The 12912-nt window shown below is 45.2% G+C and overlaps 1 protein-coding gene and 1 long non-coding RNA gene across 2 annotated transcripts in view; one reads left to right on the top strand and one right to left on the bottom strand.

The window, feature by feature from the left end:
• Positions 1-12912, bottom strand: part of LOC139760483 (uncharacterized) — a 214206-nt gene that overhangs the window by 122652 nt on the left and 78642 nt on the right. The window lies entirely within an intron of this gene.
• The window catches only part of LOC139760703 (uncharacterized), a 44137-nt gene that overhangs the window by 29356 nt on the left and 1869 nt on the right, over positions 1-12912 (top strand). Inside the window, exons 3-4 of the mRNA XM_071684267.1 lie at positions 240-358; positions 11432-11524. Coding sequence (XP_071540368.1) covers positions 240-358; positions 11432-11497 — 185 coding nt within the window. The 3' untranslated portion in view covers positions 11498-11524. The remainder of the gene's footprint in view (positions 1-239; positions 359-11431; positions 11525-12912) is intronic.

Below are 12912 nucleotides of genomic sequence, written 5' to 3'. Positions count from 1 at the left end.
CATCAATGTGAGTTACCATACTAGCAGACGATGACATTGTGAGTTACCATACTGGCAGAGGCTGACATCAATGTGAGTTACCGTGTTGTAAGACTTAATGCATACGCTGCTGGCTGGCCGAGACTCACAAGCACCAACACAGCTGTCAAGGTGCGCAGCTAGGCACGTGAGGGGTGGCACGTCTGCCCCTTTACTGAACCAGGCAGGTATCTGACCGTCATCCATTGGTCTTTTTCCAGTGTGCAAAAGTCTGCAGACCCACTGCCACCTACCGACAATGGCCGGTAACACCTTCTGCCAGTGGTGTGAGGACGAGAGCTGCTTCTCCGACACCATTCCCTCCAACAGCACTGACGAGGTAAGTCACTGAACATCATGGCTCATCCACATTGGTACTAAGGTAACCTTGGCATTATACTGACACACATACACACACACACACACACACACACACACACACACACACACACACACACACACACACACAGACGTCACTTTAACCCTCGAATGTTCGTCTGGCTCCTCCTTGTAGTTATGTAGTCACTCCTTGTTGCTATACAGTACTTGGGACACCAGTAGAATTCTTTTTTTCATTCTTCATATCAACTGAGGCCATTATTTAGGCCATTCCATTAACGGTCTATATATATATATATATATATATATATATATATATATATATATATATATATATATATATATATTATCCCTGGGGATAGGGGAGAAAGAATACTTCCCACGTATTCCCTGCGTGTCGTAGAAGGCGACTAAAAGGGGAGGGAGCGGGGGGCTGGAAATCCTCCCCTCTCGTTTTTTTTTTTTTTTTTCCAAAAGAAGGAACAGAGAATTGGGCCAGGTGAGGGTAGTCCCTGAAAAGCCCAGTCCTCTGTTCTTAACGCTACCTTGCTAACGCGGGAAATGGCGAATAGTTTGAAAGAAAAGAAAAGATATATATATATATATATATATATATATATATATATATATATATATATATATATATATAGATATATATATATATATATATATATATATATATATATATATATATATATATATATATATATATATATATATATATATATCCTAGCCTGAGCCAGGTACCCATTTCATCGACCAACCCCTAGTGAAGGATGAACAGTTGGGTTGCCTGCAGACCGGCTGCCGCAACCAGGATTCGAACCTTTGCACTCGACCCTGGGTGGCCCGTGAATGCGTCACGGTAAGGAACCGCTACACCACGAAGGTACATTCATTGCTTTTCATATAAGCATTGTGACAGGTATCAGTGTTTCTATAGGAGTCAAAGTCCTCACTGAGAAGTAAGGGATCGAACCCCTTATATATATATATATATATATATATATATATATATCATGCTTTGTCGCTGTCTCCCGCGTTAGCGAGGAAGCGCAAGGAAACACCAAAGAATGGCCCAACCCAACCACATACACATGTATATACATACACGTCCACACACGCACACATACATACCTATACATTTCAACGTATACATATCTATACCTACAAAAATATATACATATATATACATGTACATAATTCATACTGTCTGCCCTTATTCATTTCCGTCGCCACCTCGCCACACATGAAATAACAACCCCCTCCCCGCAAGCGCGCGAAGTAGCACTAGGAAAAGACAAGGAAAGCCACACTCAGTCTCTAGTCGTCATGTATAGTGCACCGAAACCATATATATATATATATATATATATATATATATATATATATATATATATATATATATATATATATCCATTCAAACTCACCTCCCAATTTACTTGACCCTCAACCCTACTGTACCTAATGACCTTGCTCTTATTCACATTTACTCTTAACTTTCTTCTTCCACACACTTTACCAAACTCCGTCACCAGCTTCTGCAGTTTCTCACATGAATCAGCCACCAGCGCTGTATCATCAGCGAACAACAACTGACTCACTTCCCAAGCTCTCTCATCCCCAACAGACTTCATACTTGCCCCTCTTTCCAAAACTCTTGCCTTTACCTCCCTAACAACCCCATCCATAAACAAATTAAACAACCATGGAGACATCACACACCCCTGCCGCAAACCTACATTCACTGAGAACCAATCACTTTCCTCTCTTCCTACACGTACACATGCCTTACATCCTCGATAAAAACTTTTCAGTGCTTCTAACAACTTGCCTCCCACACCATATATTCTTAATACCTTCCACAGAGCATCTCTATCAACTCTATCATATGCCTTCTCCAGATCCATAAATGCTACATACAAATCCATTTGCTTTTCTAAGTATTTCTCACATACATTCTTCAAAGCAAACACCTGATCCACACATCCTCTACCACTTCTGAAACCACACTGCTCTTCCCCAATCTGATGCTCTGTACATGCCTTCACCCTCTCAATATATATATATATATATATATATATATATATATATATATATATATATATATGGGCCTGGGTAATAGGAAACAACTATTTGAATACTAAGCACTCGAATACTCTTCGTCTCACATTGGTGAGCAACGGGGTGTATACAGGTTATTTCCCAACAGGTGCACATAGCCAGCTGATAGTAGTAAGATCTACCAGATGATCTTCCTCAGTGACAAGTGGCAGACGACTCTCCAGCAGGTGTGTGGGGGTCCAGGATGGTAGACTACACAGAGCAAGAACATTTTGTCTGATGGAAACACAAACAATGAGAAATGATACTTCGCTCTTCACTATCAGTCACGAAGCTGCGAATTTAAGCCGTGAAAGGATTATGCAATTTATTGATAATGAAAAACTATGATCCTCAAAGTTGGTGAGGGTATAGTATCCATATTCTGTGGTCTATCTGGAACAGTATAAAGTCCTAACCTGTTAACATCTCTCCCTCCAATCATCTGAGGTCTTTGGCCGGCGAGTAACCCATGACATTTACGGATCTGTCAGCAAGAGTGTGTTTACGTGTCGACGAATGAAAATCTGCCGGCAGTATCTTACGGGTGTAGTCCAGGGGAATGATGGTTAATGTAGTTTTATGCAGCCATACTAGAAAAGTCCATGAAAGATATATATATATATATATATATATATATATATATATATATATATATATATATATATATATATATATATATATTTCTTTTTTCTTTTCTTTTTTTTTCATACATATTCGCTATTTCCAGAGTCAGCGAGGTAGTGTTAAGAACAGAGGACTGAGCCTTAGAGGGAATATCCTCACTTGGCCCCCTTCTCTGTTCCTTCTTTTGGAAAATTAAAAAAGCGAAAGGGGAGGATTTCCAGCCCCTCGCTCCCTCTCCTTTTAGTCGCCTTTTACGACACGCAGGGAATACGTGGGAAACATTCTTTCTCCTCTATCCCCAGGGATAATATATGTATATATATATATATATATATATATATATATATATATATATATATATATATATATATATATATATATAATTTTTTTTGTCGCTGTCTCCCGCGTTTGAGGGATGTAGCGCAAGGAAACAGACGAAAGAAATGGCCCAACCCACCCCCATACACATGTATATACATACGTCCACACACGCAAATATACATACCTACACAGCTTTCCATGGTTTACCCCAGACGCTTCACATGCCTTGATTCAATCCACTGACAGCACGTCAACCCCGGTATACCACATCGATCCAATTCACTCTATTCCTTGCCCTCCTTTCACTCTCCTGCATGTTCAGGCCCCGATCACACAAAATCTTTTTCACTCCATCTTTCCACCTCCAATTTGGTCTCCCACTTCTCCTCGTTCCCTCCACCTCCGACACATATATCCTCTTGGTCAATCTTTCCTCACTCATTCTCTACTTGTGCCCAAACCATTTCAAAACACCCTCTTCTGCTCTCTCAACCACGCTCTTTTTATTTCCACACATCTCTCTTACCCTTACGTTACTTACTCGATCACACCACCTCACACCACACATTGTCCTCAAACATCTCATTTCCAGCACATCCATCCCCCTGCGCACAAATCTATCCATAGCCCACGCCTCGCAACCATACAACATTGTTGGAACCACTATTCCTTCAAACATACCCATTTTTGCTTTCCGAGATAATGTTCTCGACTTCCACACATTCTTCAAGGCTCCCAGAATTTTCGCCCCCTCCCCCACCCTATGATCCACTTCCGCTTCCATGGTTCCCTCCGCTGCCAGATCCACTCCCAGATATCTAAAACACTTTACTTCCTCCAGTTTTTCTCCATTCAAACTTACCTCCCAATTAACTTGACCCTCAACCCTACTGTACCTAATAACCTTGCTCTTATTCACATTTACTCTTAACTTTCTTCTTTCACACACTTTACCAAACTCAGTAACCAGCTTCTGCAGTTTCTCACATGAATCAGCCACCAGCGCTGTATCATCAGCGAACAACAACTGACTCACTTCCCAAGCTCTCTCATCCACAACAGACTTCATACTTGCCCCTCTTTCCAAAACTCTTGCATTCACCTCCCTAACAACCCCATCCATAGACAAATTAAACAACCATGGCGACATCACACACCCCTCCCGCAAACCTACATTCACTGAGAACCAATCACTTTCCTCTCTTCCTACACGTACACATGCCTTACATCCTCGATAAAAACTTTTCACTGCTTTAACAACTTGCCTCCCACACCATATACTCTTAATATATTTTTTTTTTTTATTATACTTTGTCGCTGTCTCCCGCGTTTGCGAGGTAGCGCAAGGAAACAGACGAAAGAAATGGCCCAACCCCCCCCATACACATGTATATACATACGTCCACACACGCAAATATACATACCTACACAGCTTTCCATGGTTTACACCAGACGCCTCACATGCCCTGATTCAATCCACTGACAGCACGTCAACCCCGGTATACCACATCGCTCCAATTCACTCTATTCCTTGCCCTCCTTTCACCCTCCTGCATGTTCAGGCCCCGATCACACAAAATCTTTTTCACTCCATCTTTCCACCTCCAATTTGGTCTCCCTCTTCTCCTTGTTCCCTCCACCTCCGACACATATATCCTCTTGGTCAATCTTTCCTCACTCATCCTCTCCATGTGCCCAAACCACTTCAAAACACCCTCTTCTGCTCTCTCAACCACGCTCTTTTTATTTCCACACATCTCTCTTACCCTTACGTTACTCACTCGATCAAACCACCTCACACCATACATTGTCCTTAAACATCTCATTTCCAGCACATCCATCCTCCTGCGCACAACTCTATCCATAGCCCACGCCTCGCAACCATACAACATTGATGGAACCACTATTCCTTCAAACATACCCATTTTTGCTTTCCGAGATAATGTTCTCGACTTCCACACATCCTTCAAGGCCCCCAGGATTTTCGCCCCCTCCCTCACCCTATGATCCACTTCCGCTTCCATAGTTCCATCCGCTGCCAGATCCACTCCCAGATATCTAAAACACTTAACTTCCTCCAGTTTTTCTCCATTCAAACTCACCTCCCAATTGACTTGACCCTCAACCCTACTGTACCTAATAACCTTGCTCTTATTCACATTTACTCTTAACTTTCTTGTTCCACTTTTCCAAACTCAGTCACCAGCTTCTGCAGTTTCTCACATGAATCAGCCACCAGCGCTGTATCATCAGCGAACAACAACTGACTCACTTCCCAAGCTCTCTCATCCCCAACAGACTTCATACTTGCCCCTCTTTCCAAAACTCTTGCATTTACCTCCCTAACAACCCCATCCATAAACAAATTAAACAACCATGGAGACATCACACACCCCTGCCGCAAACCTACATTCACTGAGAACCAATCACTTTCCTCTCTTCCTACACGTACACATGCCTTACATCCTCGATAAAATCTTTTCACTGCTTCTAACAACTTTCCTCCCACACCATATATTCTTAATACCTTCCACAGAGCATCTCTATCAACTCTATCATATGCCTTCTCCAGATCCATAAATGCTACATACAGATCCATTTGCTTTTCTAAGTATTTCTCACATACATTCTTCAAAGCAAACACCTGATCCACACATCCTCTACCACTTCTGAAACCACACTGCTCTTCCCCAATCTGATGCTCTGTACATGCCTTCACCCTCTCAATCAATACCCTCCCATATAATTTACCAGGAATACTCAACAAACTTATACCTCTGTAATTTGAGCACTCACTCTTATCCCCTATATATATATATATATATATATATATATATATATATATATATATATATATATATATATATATATATATATGGGATGTATTTAGGGAATCAGTGATGGATTGCGCAAAAGATGCTTGTGGCATGAGAAGAGTGGGAGGTGGGTTGATTACAAAGGGTAGTGAGTGGTGGGATGAAGAAGTAAGAGTATTAGTGAAAGAGAAGAGAGAGGCATTTGGACGAATTTTGCAGGGAAAAAATGCAATTGAGTGGGAGATGTATAAAAGAAAGAGACAGGAGGTCAAGAGAAAGGTGCAAGAGGTGAAAAAGAGGGCAAATGAGAGTTGGGGTGAGAGGGTATCATTAAATTTTAGGGAGAATAAAAAGATGTTCTGGAAGGAGGTAAATAAAGTGCGTAAGACAAGGGAGCAAATGGGAACTTCAATGAAGGGTGCAAATGGGGAGGTGATAACAAGTAGTGGTGATGTGAGAAGATGGAGTGAGTATTGTGAAGGTCTGTTGAATGTGTTTGATGATAGAGTGGCAGATATAGGGTGTTTTGGTCGAGGTGGTGTGCAAAGTGAGAGGGTTAGGGAAAATGATTTGGTAAACAGAGAAGAGGTAGTAAAAGCTTTGCGGAAGATGAAAGCCGGCAAGGCAGCAGGTTTGGATGGTATTGCAGTGGAATTTATTAAAAAAGGGGGTGACTGTATTGTTGACTGGTTGGTAAGGTTATTTAATGTATGTATGACTCATGGTGAGGTGCCTGAGGATTGGCGGAATGCGTGCATAGTGCCATTGTACAAAGGCAAAGGGGATAAGAGTGAGTGCTCAAATTACAGAGGTATAAGTTTGTTGAGTATTCCTGGTAAATTATATGGGAGGGTATTGATTGAGAGGGTGAAGGCATGTACAGAGCATCAGATTGGGGAAGAGCAGTGTAGTTTCAGAAGTGGTAGAGGATGTGTGGATCAGGTGTTTGCTTTGAAGAATGTATGTGAGAAATACTTGGAAAAGCAAATGGATCTGTAAGTAGCATTTATGGATCTGGAGAAGGCATATGATAGAGTTGATAGAGATGCTCTGTGGAAGGTATGAAGAATATATGGTGTGGGAGGCAAATTGTTAGAAGCAGTGAAAAGTTTTTATCGAGGATGTAAGGCATGTGTACGTGTAGGAAGAGAGGAAAGTGATTGGTTTTCAGTGAATGTAGGTTTGCGGCAGAGGTGTGTGATGTCTCCATGGTTGTTTAATTTGTTTATGGATGGGGTTGTTAGGGAGGTGAATGCAAGAGTTTTGGAAAGAGGGGCAAGTATGAAGTCTGTTGGGGATGAGAGAGCTTGGGAAGTGAGTCAGTTGTTGTTCGCTGATGATACAGCGCTGGTGGCTCATTCATGTGATAAACTGCAGAAGCTGGTGACTGAGTTTGGTAAAGTGTGTGAAAGAAGAAAGTTAAGAGTAAATGTGAATAAGAGCAAGGTTATTAGGTAAAGTAGGGTTGAGGGTCAAGTCAATTGGGAGGTGAGTTTGAATGGAGAAAAACTGGAGGAAGTGAAGTGTTTTAGATATCTGGGAGTGGATCTGGCAGCGGATGGAACCATGGAAGCGGAGGTGGATCATAGGGTGGGGGAGGGGACGAAAATTTCTGGGAGCCTTGAAGAATGTGTGGAAGTCGAGAACATTATCTCGGAAAGCAAAAATGGGTATGTTTGAAGGAATAGTGGTTCCAACAATGTTGTATGGTTGCGAGGCGTGGGCTATGGATAGAGTTGTGCGCGGGAGGATGGATGTGCTGGAAATGAGATGTTTGAGGACAATGTGTGGTGTGAGGTGGTTTGATCGAGTAAGTAACGTAAGGGTAAGAGAGATGTGTGGAAATAAAAAGAGCGTGGTTGAGAGAGCAGAAGAGGGTGTTTTGAAATGGTTTGGGCACATGGAGAGAATGAGTGAGGAAAGATTGACCAAGAGGATATATGTGTCGGAGGTGGAGGGAACGAGGAGAAGAGGGAGACCAAATTGGAGGTGGAAAGATGGAGTGAAAAAGATTTTGTGTGATCGGGGCCTGAACATGCAGGAGGGTGAAAGGAGGGCAAGGAATAGAGTGAATTGGAGCGATGTGGTATACCGGGGTTGTCGTGCTGTCAGTGGATTGAATCAGGGCATGTGAAGCGTCTGGGGTAAACCATGGAAAGCTGTGTGGGTATGTATATTTGCGTGTGTGGACGTATGTATATACATGTGTATGGGGGTGGGTTGGGCCATTTCTTTCGTCTGTTTCCTTGCGCTACCTCGCAAACGCGGGAGACAGCGACAAAGCAAAAAAAAAAAAAAAAAAAAAAAAAATATATATATATATATATATATATATATATATATATATATATATATATATATATATATATATATATATATATATATATATATATATACATAAAGTTTCAGCATTTCTCAGTATACCACATCAACCTCTGGCTCTGTACACAATTAACGAACACAGCGAACCATTGGTGTGCAGTTGTATACCGAAACACACAACTTCAGGCACACATCATCTGCCATCTACCACACTCCTGCCATACACTCAAGTGTCATGAGGTGGGCATTAAGAAAGTCATGTATGGTAATGCTGGAGATGAAGCGACTGCGAGTATACCACACAAGAGGCAACCTAATTGTATGGCAATGAACCATTTGAGACCTGAAATCTGGGCAGCTTGCGATTTTTGCTTTTGAAATCGATCCGACCTGAAATATGACGCTCAAAATGACCTTACGACCCTGAAGTATGATGACCTGCCCTTTGACCTGTCTTACGTGTCAGGTCAAAGGCCAGGACACTATGCATAAGATGTAACGTCGTGCTCAAGGGGCCATAGTGCCGTGCTCCAGGATCGTACCGTCGTGCTCTAGGATCGTACCGTCGTGCTCCAGGATCGTACCGTCGTGCTCCAGCATCGTACCGTCGTGCTCCAGGATCGTACCGTCGTGCTCTAGGATCGTACCGTCGTGCTCCAGCATCGTACCGTCGTGCTCCAGGATCGTACCGTCGTGCTCCAGGATCGTACCGTCGTGCTCTAGGATCGTACCGTCGTGCTCCAGGATCGTACCGTTGTGCTCCAGGATCGTACCGTCGTGCTCCAGGATCGTACCGTTGTGCTCTAGGATCGTACCGTCGTGCTCCAGGATCATACCGTTATGCTCCAGGATCGTACCGTCGTGCTCCAGGATTGCACCGTCGTGCTCTAGGATCGTACCGTCGTGCTCCAGGATCATACCGTTATGCTCCAGGATCGTACCGTCGTGCTCCAGGATCGTACCGTCGTGCACCAGGATCGTACCGTTGTGCTCTAGGATCGTACCGTCGTGCTCCAGGATTGTACCGTTGTGCTCCAGGATCGTACCGTCGCGCTCCAGGATTGCACCGTCGTGCTCCAGCATCGTACCGTTGTGCTCCAGGATCGTACCATCGTGCTCCAGGATTGTACCGTTGTGCTACAGGATCTTACTCTCGTGCTCCACGATCGTACCGTTGTGCTCCAGGATCGTACCGTTGTGCTCCAGGATCGTACCGTTGTGCTCCAGGATCGTACCGTCGTGCTCCAGGATCGTACCGTCGTGCTCCAGGATCGTACCGTCGTGCTCCAGGATCTACCGTTGTGCTCCAGGATCGTACCGTTGTCCTCTAGGATCGTACCGTTGTGCTCCAGTATCGTACCGTTGTGCTCCAGGATCGTACCGTTGTGCTCCAGGATCGTACCGTTGTGCTCCAGGATCGTACCGTCGTGCTCCAGGATCGTACAGTCGTGCTCCAGGATCGTACCGTTGTGCTCCAGGATCGTACCGTCGTGCTCCAGGATCGTACCGTCGTGCTCCAGGATCGTACCGTTGTGCTCCAGGATCGTACCGTTGTGCTCCAGGATCGTACCGTCGTGCTCCAGGATCGGACCGTCGTGCTCCAGGATCGTACCGTTGTGCTCCAGGATCGTACCGTCGTGCTCCAGGATCGTACCGTCGTGCTCTAGGATCGTACCGTCGTGCTCCAGGATCGTACCGTTGTGCTCCAGGATCGTACCGTCGTGCTCCAGGATCGTACCGTCGTGCTCCAGGATCGTACCGTCGTGCTCCAGGATCGGACCGTTGTGCTCCAGGATCGTACCGTTGTGCTCCAGGATCGTACCGTCGTGCTCCAGCATCGTCCCGTCGTGCTCCAGGATCGTACCGTTGTGCTCCAGGATCGTACCGTTGTGCTCCAGGATCGTACCGTCGTGCTCCAGGATCGTACCGTCGTGCTCCAGGATCGTACCGTTGTGCTCCAGGATCGTACCGTCGTGCTCCAGGATCGTACCGTCGTGCTCCAGGATCGTACCGTTGTGCTCCAGGATCGTACCGTCGTGCTCCAGGATCGTACCGTCGTGCTCCAGGATCGTACCGTTGTGCTCCAGGATCGTACCGTTGTGCTCCAGGATCGTACCGTCGTGCTCCAGGATCGTACCGTCGTGCTCCAGGATCGTACCGTTGTGCTCCAAGATCGTACCGTCGTGCTCCAGGATCGTACCGTCGTGCTCCAGGATCGTACCGTCGTGCTCCAGGATCGAACCGTCGTGCTCCAGGATCGTACCGTCGTGCTCCAGGATCGTACCGTCGCACACAAGGTCATTATCGATGTCCTCCATCACACGTCGTCACAAACCATCACCTCGCCTGTTATCTGTTCACCCCACGTAACAACAGATAACGTCTCTGTCTATCTCCGTTCGTAACAACAGGTCCTACGTCGACCCACAAGGACAACGGGATCTCTATCTTGTAGCAGAAGCCGAGGTAGAGCCACATCAGCACCAGCAGGCACTCATGATTACATAGTTAGGTCTGATTACTGATTACATAGGTCTGATTACTGATTACAGAGTTAGGTCTGATTACTGATTACATAGTTATGTCTGATTACTGATTACATAGTTAGGTCTGATTACTGATTACATAGGTCTGATTACTGATTACATAGTTAGGTCTGATTACTGATTACATAGTTATGTCTGATTACTGATTACATAGTTATGTCTGATTACTGATTACATAGTTAGGTCTGATTACTGATTACATAGGTCTGATTACTGATTACATAGTTAGTCTGATTACTGATTACATAGTTATGTCTGATTACTGATTACAGGAGGGAATCTTGGACGTGCTCAGGCAGGGGCGTCATGTGTGAGTAATGTGTGACCTTACATTTTCAGGATTCTGTTTACTACGACACTGGCCTCAACGATTACAGTCAGATCGCCTACCTGGACCCGAAGTAGATCTTCGAAAATCAAGCTAAGCACATGGTGGGTGATGTAGACACTGGTGGTGCACATAGTGGGTGATTCAGACACTGTCGGTGCACATAGTGGGTGATGTAGACAATGAAGGTACACATGGTGGGTGATGTAGACAGTAGTTGTGTACATGGTTGGTGATAAAGATACTGGTGGTGTACATGGTGGGAGATGTAGACAGTGGAGGTGCACGTGGTGGGTGATGTAGACACTGGTTGTGTACATGGTGGGTGATGTAGACACTGGTTGTGTACATGGTGGGTGATGTAGACACTGGTTGTGTACATGGTGGGTGATGTAGACACTGGTTGTGTACATAGTGGGTGATGTAAACACTGGTTGTGTACATGGTGGGTGATGTAGACACTGGTTGTGTACTTAGTGGGTGATGAAGATAATAGAGGAACACATGGTGGTGATGCAATCAGTGTTGGTGCACATGGTAGGTGATGTAGACACTGGTGGTGCACATGGTGGGTGATGTAGACACTGGTGGTGCACATGGTGGGTGATGTAGACACTGGTGGTGCACATGGTGGGTGATGTAGACACTGGTGGTGCACATGGTGGGTGATGTAGACACTGGTGGTGCACATGGTGGGTGATGTAGACACTGTTGGTGCACATGATAGGTGATGTAGACACTGGTGGTGCACATGGTAGGTGATGCAGACACTGGTGGTGCACATGGTGGGTGATGTAGACACTGGTGGTGCACATGGTAGGTGATGTAGACACTGGTGGTGCACATGGTAGGTGATGTAGACACTGGTGGTGCACATGGTAGGTGATGTAGACACTGGTGGTGCACATGGTGGGTGATGTAGACACTGGTGGTGCACATGGTAGGTGATGTAGACACTGGTGGTGCACATGGTAGGTGATGTAGACACTGGTGGTGCACATGGTGGGTGATGTAGGTGCTAGAGGTGCACATGGTGGGTGATGTAGGTACTAAAGGTGCACATGGTGGGTGATGTGGGTACTAGAGGTGCACACAGAGGGTGATGTAGGTGCTAGAGGTGCACATGGTGGGAGATGTAGGTGCTAGAGGTGCACATGGTGGGTGATGTAGGTACTAGAGATGCACATGGTGGGTGATGTAGGTGCTAGAGGTGCACATGGTGGGTGATTTAGGTACTAGAGGTGCACATGGTGGGTGATGTGGGTACTAGAGGTGCACACAGTGGGTGATGTAGGTACTAGAGGTGCACACAGTGGGTGATGTGGGTGCTAGAGGTGCACATGGTGGGTGATGTAGGTACTAGAGGTGCACATGGTGGGTGATGTAGGTACTAGAGGTGTACATGGTGGGTAATGTAGGTGCTATAGGTGCACATGGTGGGTGATGTAGGTACGAGAGGTGCCCACAGTGGGTGATGTAGGTGCTAGAGGTG

This window comes from Panulirus ornatus, chromosome 37, assembly GCF_036320965.1.
Source record: "Panulirus ornatus isolate Po-2019 chromosome 37, ASM3632096v1, whole genome shotgun sequence".
Lineage (NCBI taxonomy): Eukaryota > Metazoa > Arthropoda > Malacostraca > Decapoda > Palinuridae > Panulirus > Panulirus ornatus.
This window is presented reverse-complemented; position numbering and strand designations above follow the sequence as displayed.